General features: G+C 31.3%; 3 protein-coding genes across 4 annotated transcripts; 1 reads left to right on the forward strand and 2 right to left on the reverse strand.

Moving 5' to 3' along the window:
- Positions 1-62: 62 nt before the first annotated feature.
- On the reverse strand, positions 63-4882 carry Mtmr6 (Myotubularin related protein 6). 2 transcript variants are annotated; one of them, XM_072886578.1, is made up of 13 exons: positions 4577-4882; positions 4243-4356; positions 3992-4154; positions 3631-3788; positions 3427-3552; positions 3213-3347; positions 2823-2955; positions 2507-2733; positions 2086-2336; positions 1852-1995; positions 1229-1355; positions 870-1130; positions 63-785 (listed from the first exon to the last, which is right to left on the reverse strand). In XM_072886578.1, exons 1-13 carry the CDS (start codon positions 4598-4600, stop codon positions 645-647), a joined length of 2004 nt encoding a protein of 667 aa, XP_072742679.1. In that variant the 5' UTR covers positions 4601-4882; the 3' UTR covers positions 63-644. The 2 variants fall into 2 exon arrangements, with proteins under 2 accessions (XP_072742679.1, XP_072742669.1); XM_072886568.1 differs by having other exon boundaries at positions 4243-4374.
- A 177-nt stretch (positions 4883-5059) lies between these two features.
- Positions 5060-11468, forward strand: Ric8a (ric8 guanine nucleotide exchange factor A). The gene is made up of 10 exons (XM_072901491.1): positions 5060-5275; positions 5563-5702; positions 6118-6230; positions 6409-6701; positions 7324-7490; positions 7582-7831; positions 8069-8213; positions 8315-8462; positions 8541-8660; positions 8897-11468. The coding sequence occupies exons 1-10, from the start codon at positions 5183-5185 to the stop codon at positions 9021-9023; spliced, it is 1596 nt and encodes a 531-aa protein (XP_072757592.1). The 5' UTR covers positions 5060-5182; the 3' UTR covers positions 9024-11468.
- Positions 11007-21967, reverse strand: LOC140670661 (B-box type zinc finger protein ncl-1). The gene is made up of 9 exons (XM_072901405.1): positions 20183-21967; positions 19342-19673; positions 19036-19240; positions 18449-18953; positions 17907-18077; positions 17503-17756; positions 17069-17426; positions 16640-16872; positions 11007-16349 (listed from the first exon to the last, which is right to left on the reverse strand). Exons 1-9 carry the CDS (start codon positions 20879-20881, stop codon positions 16245-16247), a joined length of 2862 nt encoding a protein of 953 aa, XP_072757506.1. The 5' UTR covers positions 20882-21967; the 3' UTR covers positions 11007-16244.
- Between the last annotated feature and the right edge of the window lie 260 nt (positions 21968-22227).

A 22227-nucleotide genomic window follows, 5' to 3' on the forward strand; every position in this document is an offset into this window, starting at 1 on the left:
TGTATGTTTAATGTCACAATGAGATAAATTATAGTAAAAGATAGCAAAGAAATTAAAGAAGATGATATGTGAATTTAAGATATATTAAGTGTTAATTTACATATCTTGAGATAAAGTTATTTTTTCATAATTCATTGATTATTGTAACCTCTGATTGCTATGGCAGAGTCAAATTTAACTGCAAGATTGTCCAATGGAAATTAATTCTTATTTTTATAATCTTTTAATAACTATATGTATTTTTTTCTATTTAAAAAAATACGTAACTTGAAAAATGCAATTAATTTATCACTTATTGTATTGTAATAGTTGATCTTCAATAATTTACCATTATTGTTACAATTATTTGATGTAATATTCATGAACTTTACTGTGTTATCGAGTTATTATTATTAAGTTAAGAATATATAAGTCTACATAGTATTAGTGTAATCAGGTACTACATTGTTTGTATTGATTGACCAAATTAAAGAAAATAAAATTTAAAGAGATAGAAAAGCCAAATATATAAAATTGAAATAATACAATATAATGTTTGACAATATGTACTAGGCTTCTTCATTATTTTACTTGGGAGACATATACGTACAAATATGGATTATATAAGTATATGTCGGCATATATCATTAAATAAAGTATCAAGTTTATGGACTAGCGGAGACTCCGGAACTTTGATAGCACGTTTTACACGTAGGAACGGCGCGCTGTGATAGATGTCCAGGTAGTTTCGTATGTACCGCCATGCATCTTGTGCATAATACATCGCCGCAGGACCAACAATGATGCTGAAATAAAATTATCGCAAATGCAAAGAATGAATGAAATTTCAAGTTGATGTATCAAACTGGAGTCATCCTTGTCAAATATACCTTTTTGTTGAAGGCATCAAATGTGGTGGAACACCCGCATTCTTCTATATTTCGTGACGATTTCCACTCCAAAGCAACCGTTTTCAATTCATTCTCCAATTGACTCACTTTTAATTTAGCTTTCATCTTTTCATCGTGATTTGTAGTGTTCTCTATTATAGTCTCCGACAGAGTCTCCTTCATAAATTTATTATCAAATTTATGTTTTCCTTTTTTCTGAGAATTATTTGTATTTAAGAGTTGCCCCAAAGAATTGACTCGCTGTTGAAGCCGAAAATCAAAGTACAAATTAACGATTCGATCAAATTAACATTTGATCCATTTTTCTTAAACTACTGTCCAAATTTTGTGATACATACTTTTAGCAAAAGCTTCACATGATCTTCTAAAGAGCTTGTGTGATCATAAATTGTTAGAAGTAAATTTTCGCACGTTTCTCTAGGATGTATTCCATTCTCAAATCTGAAGTATAAACCTCTCCAAAGACTAAAAAATAATTCGAATTACATTCATACGTTATACCCTTATATAGAGTGAGAAAAAAGCATGGAAACCCTGAGAAATCTCGAAAAATATAAGTTTTTTTACGGAAAAATGTTTCAAGCAAAAGTTAGTTTCGAGAAGGGCATAAGATGATGTCATTGATTTAACCTTGAATAGTCACTTGAAGATCATCTTCAATTTCTTAAATGGAACATCCTTTTTAATTGCATATTTTTATAGTTTACCTTGAGATTTTTCCAAAACACTATAATAAAACTTCTTTTGGTTAAGATATTTTAAAGTTTGTTATGATATTTTTTAATATAAAATATAAAATAAATGAAAAAAATGAATAGATTTTGCCTTAGACGGCTGGAACTTTTCTCGATTTTGCTTTAGATTCTTTTTCTCTAAAACTTATATTTTTTAGGGTTTCTATACTTTTTTTCTCACCCTGTGTAACCAAGTTTCGTTGTATAAGAGTAATAATATTTATTACACAATAGATTGAGGTGCCAATTTAGGTTGAAGAACATCAGCAGCGTCCTCGTTATTATAACGATTGCACCTATAGATTGGATTTATATACTCGTTTGTATTATTAGCTAAATAGCCCCACAATGAATATGTTCGTTCGGATAATCTGAAAAAATAATTCACAATTTTTATCAGAATTTTTTTTTCATTTATGTCACACATATTATACAAAAAAAGAGATTGATTAAAAGAATACCTCAGCATTTGTCGTTCCTTCTCCGAATTTCCAATGAATGTGCCGTGTTGACAGCTATGTACATGATCGTGTAACGTTAAAAGAAAATATTCATTGAATTGAAATTTATATGGATACTGTTGCAGCAATTGATACGTCGCATCTATGAACTGCATAAATATCGGCGCGAGTTCTTTACCATCGCTGCTGATGTAACCGCAACGATCGCTAAATTTATGACCGAACGACAGCCAATCTTTTTCTATTAAAGCCTTAAACAGTGAAGATTTTTTAAAAATAAATTTGATATATTTATATAAAGAATGAAATATATAAATTTAAACAGACAAATATAAAGGAAAAAAAAGAAATTTAAACAATATGTAAAAAAATGGAATCTCTGATTTAATGATTTTAAGAATTAAATTTCAAAATTACTTACTTGAAAACCTTGGATGGTTCTGTAAAATGGATCCAACAATAACGCAGCCAGAGAGCATACTTGGGCAGTGCGATCCCATCCGTCACTACAATGAACCACTACGCTTACGCCATTCGCAACAGCTCGTGCGATAAACCAAGCGGTTTCCAAGATGGATCGAATATGCTTTAACCAGCCGCTGCTTTCTAGGCCGCTTAAAAACGCGCTCATAGAGGTTGACCTTTGCACTAAGTTCAGAGAGAGATTTCACAATAACGTGAACGCGACAGTAATATTTTTTCAATACAGATAACTTTCAAGAAAGTTTTACGCTTACAATCTAAAAGTTTATTTAAGCTTGTCCTCATGACATGAATGTTTTCTATTCCAAAGAAATGAAACTTGATGTTGTCGTAGAAGTTTTCATTCTCGTATCCTTTTCCCGCGGCTCTATTAGCAAAGGCGTTAATCTAAATCCAACAAAAAACATAAATTAGGTTTTGATTTTTAAAAATATCTCTTCTATTTTCTATGAATATGGAGATACAAAATCATATATTTGTAACACATTCATCAGTGAAATAATTAAGTATCTAGTAATTTTAGAAACAATTTTTTATTTTTAATTATAAAGTAAGGAAAGACAATACAAAATATACAGGAGTACAATGTAAGATTTAATATCTCCATGCAACAGAAAATTATATATTTTTAATTGAATACTCACCCGCGGCCTTGTATCCACAACATACATATATCTCGAATTGGGATTTGTACATAGTATATTATACATCATTTGTTCATCTTCGGGACACCTTGCACTAAATCCTGAGAGTGGTTGACTGCAGCGACAAATGGCAGCCTGAAAAATATCATTTTATTTTAAATAGTTTCATTCAAACGCTGCATCTAATTTTCCTTTATAATAATTCTTTTTTTACCTTGTTTGAATGCAAATATGTTAAAACTGGCAGCCTCCCTCTACTTCTAAACTTTGCACTACCCAATAAAATATTGTTAGTACATGTGTTAGGAACATATAAGTATCTTGGATAAGTATCGCAAAGCTGAAAGAATTTTCATGATTTAGTTAACAGTATTGAGAATGGAAATTGTGTATTGAGAATAGAAAGATAGGAAACTACCTCATAATTAGTATTTAAATATGAAAGTGACCATTCTTCATTCGGGACACCCTGCCGTTGAAATTCACTCTGTACATTAAAGAAATTCCATCCTGCATGTTGAGGTAGCGTGTCTTCACTCTCTTGATAATTAAAGCAATACAAATCTTCTAAACTAGCTGATATAAAAAAGAAGAGATGAATTGTTATCATACTACTAATGCCTTTTAAAAAATATTATATGACAAAAATAATACAGTTTAATATTACAATTAAAATTTAATGATAATTAATATTTATATATTCATTGATTAAAATTTAAAAGATTTTTAGAAGGGGAGAGTTTTGTCAAGAGAAAAACTAAGATATAAACATTTGTTACCTGGACAAGATAATTTCAATAACGTGAGATAAATCTCATGACAATCACGTTCCTTTGGAATGACAAATGTGACAATGAAGAAATGTTTGCACTTAATGTATAATGGCGATCCTGAAGTTGTCAATGGTTGTTTCTCTATATTAGAGATATGTGTATATAACACCTGCAATTACAATATGTAAAAAGATCATTACTTTTGCCTCTCAAACTGATCAATAGATATAATTTCTAATGAGCCTGATAAAATTTACCCATATTTTCTTTTTGCCGCTTCTTTCAACAAAAATGAGATGTGTCACTGTTAAGTAGAGAGAACCGATGAAATGATTATTGCTGTATTTATCCAACATTCTCACATTTTCTACCTGCAAACGTATTGTTTCCTGGAAAACTTATACTATGTATATAAATATAAAAATAGGAAAAACTTTTTTTAAATCACTACCACATTTATTTTTATTGTAATTTAATTATAAGAAACGTGTTAATAAAAATATAAAACTCATACGTGTATTAATTCATCGTTATTGACAGAATTATTCGAAGCATTAAAAGGAGTTTTAAATTAGAAATCGTGCTTAATACCTTAGGAATCTTTATTTGCTCCATTTTTGTAGTCTTTGAAAAGAAGTTGTATACGGACACGATACCTAATAATTGTATTTTATTTAGGCGATTACGACAACGATTAATACGCGCGATTAATACATTATTTAATTTTCACGAATTAATTAAAAAACTAATTTATTCTAAATGTATACCGCTTGTCAGAGAACTAAAACTAATAGGCAAGATTGTTGCTACTTCCATCACTTAGACCAAAGTGACAGATTGCAAATCTAACACCTGCTAACGCCACACAAACTGTCATTCGGACCTTGGAGCTTGGAGTATATTGTATTTATAGAGAGACTCGAGCCTATTTTTTTAATTATAAAAAAACTACAGAAGATAATGTAGAAAGTTAATATATCGACAATGTTAGATATTGAAAATTATATAGTTGATAAAGTTGATAGATGGCGGGTACAATTGTGACATGAACCAATATGAATTGACATTTCTTTCTAAATGTATTTTCTCTACGCGAGAATTCAGCTGTCAAACTTTTATCCAACTCAGATTTACTTATTATGAAATAAAATATATAATGCGATTCGAAAGTGCCTACTATTAAAGGAAAACGGAAATATGGAAGAAGTTAATACAGATGAGTTGATCTCGAAATTAATTTCCGGCACATACGAGGAATTTTGTAATAATATCGCTGTATTTCTAAAAATTGTGAGTATTATGTGACATACTATTGAGAAATATAAAATATATTTTTCTTATAAACTTATATTGAAAACAATTTACAGCAATTTTATTTCATCTTGATTCATCGACTTCAACAGCAATCTTATGCGATAGAATTTAAACAATTTATGTCATAAGATAATCATTCAAAAATTTATTTTATTTTCTCTATTTTGTGCATTAATTTGTATACAGTAAGATATTTCTCGCTTCTTTCTCATTTTTTTTTGAAAATAGTATAGATTATTCATGTTTTGCAACTTATGTTTTAGTATGATAAGAAGACTTATTTTGAAGAGTTGAATAATAACTGTTTACGAGAGAAACTATGGAAGAGATTGTTTTATTACTTAACAGATTATACTCATCTAGATCATCATCATCATTGCTTAGCTGCTTTAAGAATACTCAGGTAATTTGTCTTTCATACATATATCTCGTGGAATAATTGCAATAGTGTAAAATATTCATAATATATTATTATTGAAAGACCATAGTGACATTTAATAATTATCATAAAATCTCTTTAATAAATAATTATATTGTAAAGTAATAAATAGATCATAATATTATTCTAGTAATATTATTGAATATTCTGTATAATTACAGTGCTATATTGAGTCTAATGTAACAATTATTTTTTCTGATTGACTTTATATTTAATGTACATAAAGAATTTATTTACTATTTTATAGATTTAAAAGAAATCAATCTTATACACAGAAAAATATTGTATGTTTAATATATTATTAAAATATATCTTCTAAAATTTATATGCGTAAGCTATGTATCTATATACTTGTTACAATTTTTATTTTATTTTTTAGCCGAGATAAAACCAATTTAAATGAATTAATTACTGACGAGGCAATAAAAATTATATTGCAAAATGCAGTCTTGACAAAAATATGCGAAGAAGAACAAATTTTATATACAGCTGGTAAAAATAATTAGAAAATCATTTTCTTATATAAAGTAGCCAAATAAAAATAATATATAGATTGATAATTTTATTTTAAAGATGGAGTATATTTTATAGAATAATTTCTACATGTACATGTATCTTTTACATTTATCAGATAATATGTGTTTTACATGTTAAATATTTTTAATTGCAGTTACAATAGAATCACTAAAGTTGTTGTGCAACTTATTATTTAATAGTGTAAAAGTGCAACAATCGAAAGTATTAATATCTTCCTTGCCTTATCTTATTGATCGAATAAAAAATTATACAATTAATGTTCCTCACAATGTCAAATTATTTGACATAAGAATACTATTTCTCCTAACTGCATTAAATATCTCTACAAGAGATATAGTGAAAACTGATTTATGTGGTGATATATGTCTTATTAAAATAATAGAGGAGTTTGTAACACAAAATGATAATAGGACAACTGTAGCTAAGGTAAAGAATTTATTACATATTGTAATGTTTATAGTGTTAGTAGTATTTCGGAGATTTAAAGATTACTTAGTTTTTTTTTTTAATGAAACCATAATTTTTTTATACAAATCAATTACCTTGCACTATTCTGCGTAAAAAGTAATAAAGTGATGGCTAAAAATTCAATAATTTACGAAATATTTCATATTTCGTAAAAATGTATGTTGCAAATTCATTTTTTGTTTAATAATAATGTATTTTCTTTACATCATACACTTACAATTGATTCTTTTCTTCTGTGCATAAAAGTATTTAGATAGTTATCAAATTTATATTATTTATTTAAATATTTAGATAGGTAATCGAAAATGAATATTTTACGAGTTATTTTACAGTTTATGCAAAATTATGTCAAAGTATAAAATATCTCATAAATTATTGAATTTTTGGACATGACACTCTTATAACCTTTGTGCAGAATATTATGAGGAATTGATTTATATGAAATTATGCAACTTTGATATGTAACAATTTTTTATAAAACATATAATTTACAAGTTATTCAAAACGTGCAAGTATATATTCACTCTGTATGTGCATATTTATATCTAAAAATGATCTCAAATCTCTCTATTATTTTCAGAATGAGGAAATAATAGTAATTTGTGAAGTTTTGAAGGTTTTATTTAATTTGTACATACACTCTGATGATACTGCAGTCGAGGATCAAGAAAAATATAGAAACTTGGTATTAATTTTGTATAAATTGTTAGTTTTTAAATACTCACAACAACAAGACGATCTGGAAAGGTAAAATAAATTTGTGATGCAGTATAATGATTATTGTGTGATACAAGAAAAATTATATCTATCTTGATATATATTTACTATTTTATTTTAGCAATGTTATCAACTTATTGACTGTAATACCATCCAGTTGTTATACACCAATTATACAACTTGTTAAGAGCAACGATTGCAAAAATGTATGTCAAAATATGGATATGAGCGCTATATGCGTTCTACTTAAATTTTTAGATCAAAGATTAGACTGTAAAACAAATTTGATAGAAAATGTCTCTCCAGTAATTACTGCACTGATCAGACTCGTCAAGTCGGAGAAAATTATTCGCAAATATGTGAGATTACAGGTAAAATTTCATGATCAAATTAGCATTGACATATAAATCACTTTTATAGTAATTAAATTTTTTCATGAATAATTTTACTCGGACCATAAAAGAGAAAAAGCTTTTATTTTCAGAAAAAATTAGAAATAATAATTTGTTCTTAAAAATTTTGATTTTATCTCTATAAATAATAAAATTAATATGAATTTAAAATTATTCCAAAGTTACAAATATAAAATACAAATTCTCTAATTTTAGATTCTACCTCCATTAAAGGATGTGATGAATCGCCCTGAAGAAGGGACGACATTAAGGGCCAAACTATGTAAATTACTAACTTCGCCTCTCACGGAACTACGTGACCTCGTTGCAGAACTTTTATTTATTCTTTGTAAAGAAAATGGTATTTATTCGTTGTATTACAATGTCTCGTACAACTTTTATAGGACGATTTTATTCAGACTCAATATAGCGTAGAGATAATATAGTAAATATTATCCACAGTTAGCCGCATGGTGAAATATACAGGATACGGAAATGCAGCAGGTATGTTCGCCAAGAAAGGATTGTTAGGTTCTAGCCAAGCGGAAACGAATTATTCTTCGGAATCAGAAGATAGTGAAACGGAAGAATATCTAAAGTTTAAAGAGCAGTAAGTACGAGATTTAGTTCAGAGATAAAATTCTGTTTCTTGGATATTTTACAAATAAATAATATTTTTCATGTCAAGAATAAATCCAGTAACCGGATGTTTCGAGAATCCCAAACCAAATCCGTTTGAAGGTATGACAGATGCGCAAAAGGAATATGAAGCCTTACAACTATTAAATCTTGTTGATAAGTTAACGAGGTAAGCTGTGCATATATTGAGATTTTATTTATTCATCACAGATCAAAAATAAATGCGTGAAATATACAATCATATCAGTTGTCTAATCCTAAAGCCGTCATTTTTACGCATTTTTAATATTACTATTTTCTATGTATATATATTTAATAATAATTTATAATATATTATCAGCTCTGTAAACAGTGTGGTCGTATATTTTTCTGTATAAAAAAATATATCGAAACAATGTTGTTTAGGGAAGGAGTCGTGCGTCCTTGCCGCATCGGCGAAGATGGAAAACCAAAACCCATAGAACACGTTCTCGAATTACAGAGCGAATTACCAAGACAGCAGTACGGCAGGAAGGACTCCGACTCTGAATAAATATATTTCCAAAATACAGGATATGATTTGTATAGATATATATCGATATCCTTTGGAATAAAGATATCTAAAATGAATAATTTATCTGTCATATGTATATGTAGGCTTATACTAAATCGTTACTTTTTATTAGATAAATACCACTAACGATTGTCTAAATTATGTAGAATTACATAAAGTATATCTGTAAACATAAAAATATGATGATAAACATATTGTGTGAAAAAAAAAAGAAAACAGTATTTTGTATAAATTAAATCGCATCCCAGGAGATTGCTGTGAATAAAAAGAATTGGGTATTCAGTTGATTACTTTATTGAAAAAGAACAAAGAACAACATTACAAATTAAACAATTGGCAGGAAATAAAAAATATATAACAGTTTCTCCAAAATCACATGAAATATTTAAACATTACAATTTTGGTAAAATGTGTTATGTGCTTTGTGAGCATCACAATATATTATTATTGCATTGCAGCCTATGCGCAGACAAGAATGTATATCTCTACACGTTTCAAATAACTGCATATAGTGATATATCATTTGAGAATATCTTAGTATAGGATGGTACATATGAATTGACAGGCAATGGCAAATTGAGTTGATATGATGAAGCAATGTACGATCAACGGAGAGCATTTATCTTTTTTTAAGGCTAAATTCTGTGTCCATCCTATAATAAAATATTTTCAATATAATACATTTGACAAATATATATATATATATAAGTAGCAAATGTCCCATATCTTTAATTATGTAATACGGTATGTAGATTAAAATATTTTTTTTCCTTTTTTTTTTGTAAAAGTGTATATAGATGTGTATACGTATAATACCATTAAATTTGAATATATTTTATATAAAAATGAAACTTAAAATTTTGTAGATAGATACAAGATTATATAGAAAAAAAGCTGATATGCGATAAATAAAAAGAAAGATAAAAGGAGGGAAAAAAAAAGTTATAGATCTGTGTTACAGATATCTCGGGGACTAGCCTTGACAAACTTTGGAAGATTAAAAATTCGTAAAACTCGTAAACTAAGAAATAGATACATATTTGAAATACTTTGAAATTCAAGTAGTCCGACGACAAGGGAAGGGAAAAGGTGCTTAATACAAAGGCTGAGTAATAGTTTTTCGAGGAAACTGATTTCTGTGTACACAGTCGCGCGATCTTGGACGTGTATAGCTCTAAATAATACATTACAAGGTGACCATGCTCCTTGGCATCCCATTAGCATATAAAAAATATATATCGGTATACACGCTTTCCATATTGCATTACAATTTATCTTTTCTCATCATCAGTTGTACTATTCTCATCATACAGTTTACATTTTGAAGTAGAAGTGTGAGATGTCGGAACATTTAAAATCTTTTCCTTTTTTTTTTCAGAGATATAGTTCGTTTCTTATGCAAAATACCAATGGAGGTTTCAGGAAAACATGGTTTACACAGCGTAATCCACAGTCAGTTTTCGCACACACAGATATAATATATAAATGAAAAATTCCGAATACATGTTATTCATGTGTATTAGATATAAATCCGAGAGAAACTAATGCTAAACTAATTTTGCATAGAAAGAGAAATGTATCGGAGTCAGGCTAAACTTTCGGTAAAGCGATCGCTCTTGATATTACAACAGATGCTTATTTTTTTTTTTTTTGCTTACAAGATCATTGTTGCTAACAAAAAAGTCTTTTACGAACAAAAGCGATAATACCGATAAATAAATATGTAATCGCTTTACCGCAGAAAGTTGTTCTCGTTCAGCCTCCCAATTGCTACTTAAAAGTAAGGTGCAAACGCGGGAGAGATCAGGGAGATATTCGTGGGTATGCTACTTGAAACGTCGACAACACCTTTCAGCATACCAAGTTGGAATGCAACTGTATGTAACGCGTGTTTAGTGGTCAATTTGATATGTAAACAAAGTACCTCCAAAAGGAACGTGTGTGTTGTAATATTAAAAAATAAATATTACACGCGTATGTGTGTCTGTGTATGTATATACAGGGCAATGGCGAAAGCATCTCTCTTTTTTACCCTCATTTCTCAGCCTGTTAAGTATTACATTGTGTAAACTATAATGCAAATAAATAAAGCTAGTGCTGTTTGAGGAATGAAACCAAGTAACAGTATATACGCTTTTTTAACACGCCTTTTGCGTTTACACTTATCGTCTAAAGATAGAATATATTAAATATTTGTACTTTAACTGACTAAGCAAGGATTTTAATCTTATAATTTTTTGTCTTCTTACTCTAAAAACTTCGATACCCCGACACGACACGAAAAAAAAAAAAAAAAACTCAAAAGAGACGAATAAAATAAACTCGTAAGGAATAAAAACAAGTCGTAAGCAATATACATGTTATATAAATACTCTGATTAGTCTGTTTTGGCACTAAAGAATTTAATTTCTCTATCTCATAAAATGTGTATGAAGGATAAAATGATTGATTTTTTTTGGAATGCAGTTAAATCGTAAAGTTACAATTAATATGAATACTCGTTATATCTATACTATAATCGTTCTCTCTTCTGCTCCTTTTAATGAAGTAGTACGACAATCTGTAATACAATTCGTTGTCATCCCACCTCAGATTGAGTATTTCAAACAAAGAAAAAAAAAAAGAAAATATGACAACAATTAAAAAATTAAAGCAAAAAAATGAAATAAACGTGAAAAAGAACACAACTAAATTGTAAATAAATTGTTGTGCAATAAAAACTTATAACGTTCTTTTTCTTCTCTCAAATATAAGAGAGAGAGAGAGAGAGATACAACTATATCGAGAAATTTATAAAACCAATTAAACAAAACAATATATAAATAATATAAATACACATTCATATGGAAGCAGTTCCGTGTGTGTGTGTATGTGTTTTTTTTTTTTTTTTTTTTTTTGTTAAATATCGCGTAAATAAAAATGTGATAGGTCAAAATGGAGCAAAGTTCAACCGTAAACCTCTGGCGATATATCTGCCGGAGGAATTATTTCTAATGTATTCGAATAAGAGTACGCTATAATAGCGTCGGAAACAGCCAATCGAACACATAATGCTTGCATAAAGATAAAAATTAGTGATATATAAGACGGTGTATATGAGCGCGCGAGTAAGGAATAAAAATATTGTTACAAAAATAATGCAGAACGCTTACCACATAATAAACTACAACTTTTTCTTTTTACGTTTTTTTTTGCCTTTTTTCCGTTTTGATCATAGACTTTCCTTTCTTCTTTCTTTTTCTTTCAATATATAACTTTTTTTTATATATAAATATGTATAAATATATAACTTAAATTATGCTGAAGATATGAAAAAAAGAAAAAAAAATGATCACGGACCTTCAATGTATAAGCCATGTATAATAAAAATGTAATCATTTGCTGTTAATTTAGTGTAAGATAATCCTCTTTTTGTTACGCTTCTCTCTTCATTTATAACCAGCTATATAATGTTAATTGGCCATGCCCTAATCAATATAGCAAAGTCATAACTCTTTTTTTTTTTTTTTTTAGGATTCTAGGAAGACTATGATTAACCGTAGGCTAGAATTCAGTTTATGTCGTGTCATGTTAGTCCTATCATTTATATAATTGTAGATGTCATTATGAACTTCGCACAGCAGTAATTCTTATTGTATAATATATGCGATTTTTTTTCTTTTCGAAATCAGGAACATATTTGTGTCTGTGTATGTGTGTGATGTATATTTGTGTGTGTGTATATATATATATATATATATGATATAGCAACAATTTTTTTCTTCCTTCTTCAAATACACGACATATTTTATGATTGACAAGTATTCTGTCTTTTGCGCAATTTTAAATTTTATTTTTAGATTAGAGTAGAGCAGCTCGAAGCGCTCGTAATTGTCTTCCTCGTGTGTTGTATTGTAAAATAGTATTTGTAAAACGACATGTTGAAAGTAATTTTTGAATTTTTTTTGGGGGGGAGAACAAATGTAACATATTATTTGCGCCAAGTTGGATTTATAAATAAAACGAATGACAATTACTACGAATATTATTGTAAAAGGAAACGATACCGTAAATGAAATTCCACAGCACGAAATATATATAGCGCATAAAAAAGAAAGAGAAAAATCTGGTCACACGTAAAATGAAATAATTCTGTTTGAAATGATATCGGAGAGAATCTCTCTGTGGCACCTAAAAGGCCTTGGAAGTTTTGTATAGCAATAAAAATAGTACACTACTAAAGTAATACACGGGAACCTATTGCATATATCGAAAATACGATCTTCTCTTCGATTACACCGTCAATTGTAAAACTGTTTTTAGTGTGGATATAGTTATATGAGAGCTTCTTTTTTTTTTTAAATATTAGTTTAACAATGTAAGCAAAGTTTATCTATTACGTACAGAGTGACTATATAATTCTATACATATTAGGATATAATAAGACTTTTGAGATTGTAAAAATCATCAAAAAATCTATCACAATTACCATTTACGTAACAAGTAATTCTCGTTCTTTATTATTCTTTTTTCTTATTATTGTTGTAATTTAAACATCAAGGCAAATAAGGGGTGAATTTCAACAGTGGCCTAAATTAGCCAAGTAGTCTTCCACAGATAAAAATATGTAAATAGAGTAAATCTATACTAAAATATTCAAGTATATATAAGGTGTGAGCGTAATGTAATAATTTTGTGAGGTAAAAGACCCTCTCGTTAATGGTCATCCATTCGTTACATGCTATGAGTTTTTAATATGACTGGCAAAAATTTTTGCAACATGTGTTTCTCTCTTTTATTTTGAATATCTTTTTTTTTCTTTTTATATTTAATGTGTATCATCGGAGAGACAATTGATGGCTCTCTGCATTTTTAGATGTTATTGTGCTTGTGAGACACACCTTCCAGACACGGCACCAATGGTAATCTCACATGATACACTTCTAATCAATATATTTACCTAGCAACAACATCAGAGACTCTTTAAGGACACAACTTATCCTGACGATACTATTATCACAGGCATTATTTATATAACTCTGCTAACCATGACTATTAAATATTTCAGAATTAGTTTTTCTTTTCTTTTTTTCCTTTTTACATATAAAATTAAAACTTCTAACGTTACACGAGAGATGAGTACGACTGATTAGCTTAGGTGTATGTATACGTAGGCTTCGTGCAATTTACTACAAATGCCGATGTCATATGCGCGAACTTTAAAATAGCCTCCTAGTACTGTTCTCTTTGTGTGTTTCTCATTCGTCTGATTTTTTTTCTTCTTCTTCTTGTCTCATATGAATAATGAAATTAGATATTATCGAAAATTTTTTCTGTGTATGCAAACGAATCTGATAAAGCTAGTCAAGTATAAATATAAACATATATATATTTTATATATATATATTAAATATATAGTATATACATATATATAATATATTTATGTATATATATATTTATATATGTATATATATGAATGTGTGTGCTACCTAGCATTTGGTATGGCAAGATAGTATTTGTAATTAAATATTATTGTAGATAATGTAAGGTAACACAGTGTGTAGCAATCTGCCAAATATCCGATTTACATATGTTGTATACACATTGCATTTTAGTTCAATCAAATCTTAAGGCTGATCATGTAAACAACCCTAAAAAATATGTGTATTTCTATATATGTATGTGTTTTACGTGGTTTTACTTTTCCCTTTGTTTTTTTTTTTTTTTTTCAATGGATCTCACGTTAATTATATACATAAATAGAGGTTGTTTAGCAAACTGTACGTTCTTTTTCTTTACATAGATAAAGTATCGTCCCTATGATACCGGTGGTATATGGTACTCTTATGAATCTTATATAATATATTACGCGAAATCGTTGCCTTGCATTTTGTAAAAAAATGCGCGGGAACGATTTCTGTAATTTTATAACAAATACATTTACACGGTATGGATACATTATTCACTAGCACCACAAACCAATATAATTCACACACGCATATATGTTCATATTCATATGATGGACCACACATAATAAAGCATCCTGAGTAAATATTGTAACCATTATGTGTCTCGTCTAATTTTAACAATGCACAAATGGGATCTACTCGTTTTTTCCTTTTTTTTCGTAAATGTAAATATTATAATTATTTCCCTTTTTCTTCTTATGCTCAAAGTGTATCCTCTCTGTACGACACTTCTTATATAAGATATTAAATGTTTGATTTTCAACATACCATAATCTATTCCTTGCACATTAACGTTGTTTTTATATTATGTTCTCAACTATCATTTTCAAACGCGCAGAAAGAAATCAGGAACATGGCTCTTATTAAGCTTTGTGCCTGCTGCAATGAGGAGTATCGTTTCATTCTCTCTTCTTTAGAAATACGATATGATAAGAGCAGGAAGTACTATTAACTACCTCGCAGCATGCAACATTCTTTTTTTCTTTTTTTATTTTTCTGTTAAGCAAAAAATTTTGATCCTTTTATCGTGAAATTTTTATCCTGCTGTGAGCTTATTAGTTATTACTTATAGAAGCTCTTAAAGGAAAACCTTTTAAACATAATCTCTGTACTTATATATGCATCTTGAAGCATCAGTTAGGACTAAGAAGACAAACATTCTTGATTAATAAAAAATCAAGACGAGAGAACGTTTTGTTTCGAGCACGAATCGAAACCAGCGCGCAAAAAGTGCTCGTCGGAGACTAGAATAATTTGATTTATAAACATACTTAAAATACTGACGTGTGTCAAAAATGATGTACAACAACCAATTTTGACGGAAGGCCATTGTAAATTGCTTTCGCTACTACAACCGACCCAACTGGCTGGTTGGTCGATCATAGTTTACTGCTCCTCCTTTTCTTTCTTTCTTTCTTTCAATAAACTGGTTCCACTTAGTTAATTTAATTTACTTTGGCAGTTTACCAAAATGCAAATTGCTAAGTTACTATTATACTGTTTGGTCGGAGACGTACATTACCTTTCTGCTTTTTTTTTGTTTTCAATATTGTTACTTTCATAAAACGGGGACGCATTATATTTTTACAACTATTAAAGCTGCATGCTGCACTTGTTTCTATTGCTTCAATAGGCCCAAAATTGGAACGTAATACCTTGGGCATGCCCTTCCTATTTTTCGTTGAGAGCAGTTTCCAAAGAAGTTTTCACTTGCAGAAGAAAGTTACAACATACTTACTCGTCTGATGCCACTTCACAATATATAAAGAGTGTTTAATACAAGGACATGGTGGTTGTTTTTGGCCAGTGTTACAATATATCCTTCCGAAGTTATTTTCAAGCCGCAACATCGAGATACCTATAAGACACATTATATTGTCAAAATGTGATAGTTATAAATTTTTTTTTTTAATTATTACATTTATAAACATATGAATAAGTAAATAAAGCATCAAATATAAAATGCAATAAAGTTATAAATTGATAATATTAACTTTAAATTATTTATCGAACGTCTCTTTATATATTTGATTCACCAGTACAAAAATACATTATTACTGGCACGTAAATGATATACTTATGTATACATATATTATATATAAATTGCGAATATATATATATATATATATATATATAACGTACTCTTACCTTTACATATGGACATTCAAATTCTGAAATTAAAGAGCCAGCTCTAGAGAAGACAGCTACATGAAAACGATTACCATGTGAATCTCCAATTAATACATCTCCTGCATCGCTAATATCAATCCCGTTCGGGAAGTTTGTTACATTCTCACAGCCAATGCGACGCAGGAATTTACCCTCTTCATTAAATACCACGACACAATGTCCTTTGAAATCGCAAACAAAATATTCTTTGCCTAAAAATTGAGTCGTAAAGAATTATAAGTTATTAATCATGTCTCTAGATGCGTCCATTATTTATATTAGACTTTAGTAGACTGTTAACTTCTCAATAAAAAAAATTAAGAATTAATTATCAAGTATTTATAATAAGTTTATTACATAGGAATTATATTACTGAAGAAAAATAAGGAAAAAAAAAATGATACCTACCACTGATAGCGATATCACTTGGTTCTCTCATATAGTCACTGCAATCAAACCACCTCAAAAGATCTCCTGTATCACTGATTACGAACACAGTTGGCGACACACTGTCAACAGCCACAATATGTCCTTGGCTGGTAACAGCTAGGCCAGCTACGATATCGATGTAACGAATAGCAATTTTCTTAATAAAATGACCGTTTTTTGTAAATATTTGCATTCGAGATCGTTCATTTCCACGGTCACATACAACAAATTTGCCATTATTTCTCATAACAGCCACTTTCCTGGGATACCACAATTGTCCCTCTTCTTTACCAGGAACACCAAATTGAAATTTGAAAGTACCAGTCTTATCAAAAATCTGGAATTATTATATATAAAATTTATGCAATTATACTTTTTTTTTAAATTTATTGTCTATAAATTGTATTAACTACCTGAATCCTATGGTTATTTGTATCTGCAACGATAATATCTTCATCAGTTCCCAGACAAAATCCATGAGGCGAATTAAATTGCCCTTTACTGGGTCCTAATTGTCCAAACTTGCTCCGGATATGCATAGGCGTCAATTTCGTATTCTGAGACCTCGGGTGAGCAGGATAATTCCCTGTCCCTGATCCAGTTACATTGGCAACAGTATTTCCTACTACTACAGGCATGTTATGCATAGAATCACCTATTAAGTCATCTAAAAATAAAATATAAAAATATCGATATTAAAAAAAGGCACAAATGCAATAATTTAAAGTCTTTTATTTTATTTTCTTTTTTTGTTATTTAGCAAAATTTGTTTTGTTTTTTAACAATATTAACCATATAGAAATTAGGATAATCTTACCAGCACCCTGTGAAAGTATTGGTGAAGTGGAGGAGGACAATGGTTGAAATCCTCCATTTAATAGACTATTGGCAGCCAAAGGACCCAGATTTGGGTTGTCTACAATGGCTGGTGAAGGTCCACGTCCCAAAACTAATCCACCACCGCCGTTAATAGTGGCATTTCCCAGATCTGTAGTGTTGAAATAAATTTGTTAGCTGCATTATGACCATGTAACAGTGGAAATAATATAACTTGTGTATAGTAAATTTTGAAAATTTGTTAGTCTGTGTGATAAGATTTTTAATTAATAAAGAAAACAGAAGAATAGAGATAAATAAAAAACATAATTAATAGCAATTGAATAACAATTAAATATTAAGCAAAGGATAGGATTAAATATATATTGTACATAAAACAAAAATATAGGTTTTAATTTTAGAATATCCGTTTTCTGAAAGACTGTGCGATTACATCCAGAGGAAATAAAAAAAGAATAGTACAGAAATGCACTACAAAAAGCAAACTCTGTTACTGTTCATTTTTTAACTTATATTCCTTACCTTGATTACCAAGAGTATTTCCTAATTTTGCAAGAGCTTGTAAATTATTGATAGCATGGCTTGTTGAACTTAGGTCTCCAGCAAATAACTCTGCCAAAGTAAAGGACGGAGTTGGACTAGGATTCGAGCTAGGTCCAACTACACCAGTGTCACCCACCATCTCTACCTTCTCCGCTAAACTGGCCAGTTGTTGTAGATTGTATTCTTGGATACTTGTCAGTCCATGGATAGGAACTGTACCTGGTGGAAGAGGTACAGGTGGAGGTGGCGGAATATTTTGAGGACTCGAGGTTGGTGGTATAACAAATGAGGGTTCACCTTCAAAAGAAGATTGCATTGACGTGGGAAGTGAAATAGGAGAGCTTGTGCTGATAGAACTCGGACAACCCATCGAAGTGGTATGAACCATTTGCTGATTTGTAGAGACTCCTGATATCGTTGTAATTGGTTCAGGAAGAGGTTTCACTTCTGGTGTATTTTCAGTATGAAATTTCCCAAATACCTCCTGTAATAATATCATACATGAATTTCTTAGACCTTAATTTGATCAAGTGTATAATTAATTATGCATATTTTACAGTGCATACCTTTACAGTATTCTCAAATTGATTATAATCCGTTTGAAATTCGATAGAGAATGTTACATTGTGTTTTGGTGTATTTTTTATTAAATTCATCAATTGAGCTCTTACAATACGACGAAGAGCTAAAATTTCTACTGCGTCACCATGTTCTAGGAGCCTTGAAGTAAAACGACAAGCATCTTCTATTTTTTCCACAGTCTTTTCAACACTGTAACAAAATTTAAATGTATTAAAATATGTTAAAGAGATATTGTTCTTTCTGTCTTGTTTTGTTAATAAAATATAGACAGATGTAAAATATGTGTATACCTGTGAAAAGTATCCATGATTTCAAGTTCTCTGTCCGAATGCAATTTCTCGAGTTCGGTTAATGCATTATCTTTACATTTCTCCAATATGGCCTTATAACTTTGAAAAGTCTCCATAATTAAATCTTTTGCTTGGTCATGTTGTACTTGCAGCTCACTAAGCGCATTCTCCAATTGTACGGAAACCTGATCACATTCAACAATTTTTGCTTTACTGTCAGTCATTAAATTGACTAACTCTTCCTTCTGTCGTGGTTCTGCATCTGTCAGTCGTTCATATTGATGCTCCGGTGCTTTGTGCTCCACAAGCAGACATTCATTGCAAATAGGTTCCTAATCATACAATTTAACTTTATATATGAACTTCTATTGACCAGAATTAAAACAAGATAATTATTTCAAGCATGTACAAAATAATATACAACGATGTAATAAAAATATAAAAATTGTTATATCACGTATTAATTTTTCTTATTTTACAATTTTCGTTTTTATAAAATATTGCCTTTTTTGCAATCAATAATTATACTTGCAAATTATTTAAGAATACAGTTTCAATTCTTTTTTCGTATGTGTATAGAATAAAATATAGCTTTCAAACTATATAACTATATAAATCATAATTTATAATTCTTATGCATACATTTTATATATTTAAAGCTTTTGTTTATATTTATACACAAATTTAATTTAAAAAACTCATTAATGCAATTAATGCACTAAATGCTTAAATTGTCAAAACGATAAAAAATTTCGTTTTGACAATTTGTTAAGATTTTATCAGTCAAGTAATATTTACACAACATGTTGAATTTTTATTGTAGAATTATTTCTATACATACCTGACATGTATGACAATAGAATTTCATATTTTCAGCGGGATGACATTCGCAAAATATCGGTTTGTGTATCGGAATAGCTTCGTTGGATTGCTTCAAGTCTTCGAAGGCAACTACTTTATGGTGCTCGAAGCAACGCATAAACTGATGCGCCGTGTTGCAATTTGGACACAGGAAATTGGCGCAATCCGAACAACGCGCCACGGCGCTCTCTTTGGCCTTGCAGGAGGTACATAGTACTGCCATGTTCTCGATAGCGGACATGTCCAATATATTTGTCAGAACATAATCGCACGTGAGCGACGCGGCGCCCTTAGAACTAACGGAAGTCTCTTGATGGCATACGGGACAGCTTACGATCGAGCCCACGGCCTTCGAGTCCCCGGCCTCGTCCATGAGTAGCTTGTCTAAACAAGTCTCGCAGAACACGTGGAGGCAGGAGAGCACCCTGGGTGAGCACAGCTTGCTCATGCACAAGACGCAACCCTGATCGTTGGCCTCGCCGTTGCCGCACGTTATCTCCTCCAGGGCATCGCCGGGGTTGCCGCTGTTGTAACCGCCGACGGAGTTGACGGAGCTACGCTCGCCGAACATGTCGCCGCCGTCGATTTCCTCGGTACCAGCCGCGGTGGCGATGCCGCCGTTCGTCGTCGGCGGTACCGTCGCGGCCCCGGACGGTACGGCCACCGTGGACGATGCCATCCTGCGATCCCGTCCACGTACGAGCGATCAAGAACGAGATGGAGGAGGGATGAGGGGGAGAGAGGGAACACGATGTCCCGACGTCCTCCGACCGTGCTTATTTCAGGCGCTCGCGGATTCAGATCGTCGTGAGAATTCTTCCGCTGCTCCTTCTTTTTCTTCCCCCCCCCCTTCCTTTCCTTTTCCTTTTTTTTTCGCCTCCGCACGCTTCTCTTCCCGTCGAGGACGAGAGAGGGATGGCGAAGATTCTCTCTCGGATCCTTTCTCACGAGGCGCGCGACGCTCGAAACATCGTACTGTCGTGCTCGCTCGCCACAAAACGCGCGAGAAACAAAACACGAAACGACCGACCGACTGACTGGCTGGTTGATCCTGGGTCCTGTCCTGCTGGCCTCGCGCGAGGAAGGCAGGAAGTCGTGCGAATCACGAAACGGGCCGCGCCGATAGCGTATATACTCGGAAAAAAAAAAATCTCTATCTTGCGCGAGCTTGGCCGCGTATACGTGTATGTGTACGTATATGTATATATATAATATATATATATATATATATATGTGGGAAAATATATATATATATATGTATGTGTGTGTATATATGTATGCGCGACTAACGGTTGTTCGTTTCGTATATATCGCGCAGTTTCTTTACTTGGAGATTGCGTCCTTCCCGAACGGGCACCACGAGAATCGCGGGGTCGGAATAGCAGCTGATCGCGCGCGTATCATTTATTTACATCACAATACTGATCACGCACTGCGTCGCCGCTGTCGTTGTCGTTGTCGTCGTCGTCGTCCTCTTCCTCTCGCCGTCGCGCTGTAGTTGCACTAAAAATTTCCCCGACTTTGTCGACTTGGCGCTCACAACACTGCGGTTCGCGTATCGGAAACACTCTTGGACATTAGCCTCGACGTGCGTTCGCGGGATCCTTTTCTTTCATGATAGTCCACAACGATGAGTACGAATTTTTCTTTTGCTATCAACACGCCTCGTCCGCGAGTATTTCACAGTCCTTCATACGTGGAACAAACGAATAAATCATTCGAATCGAGAAGAGCTCATCCCCTCGATGCGGGAATCTTTGGATAGTCGATAGCAAGATGGGAAACGCGAATAATTACTGGTTCATACATGCGCAATAGGGAGCAACGTGACAGACAATTAATGTCGCTCCTTGAATATTCGAGAATTTATGGCCGATATTAGGCTTGGTCCACAATAGACATTTCGTACTGCTTACTCTATGGCCTTGTTTACACCGATATACTTTGGTACGCGTATTAAATACTATTGGCCAGTCACAACCATTCCAGTCGGAAGAGTTAACCAATCACAGTTGACTTTAGAGA

The sequence above is a fragment of the Anoplolepis gracilipes genome, chromosome 1 (assembly GCF_047496725.1).
Source record: "Anoplolepis gracilipes chromosome 1, ASM4749672v1, whole genome shotgun sequence".
Lineage (NCBI taxonomy): Eukaryota > Metazoa > Arthropoda > Insecta > Hymenoptera > Formicidae > Anoplolepis > Anoplolepis gracilipes.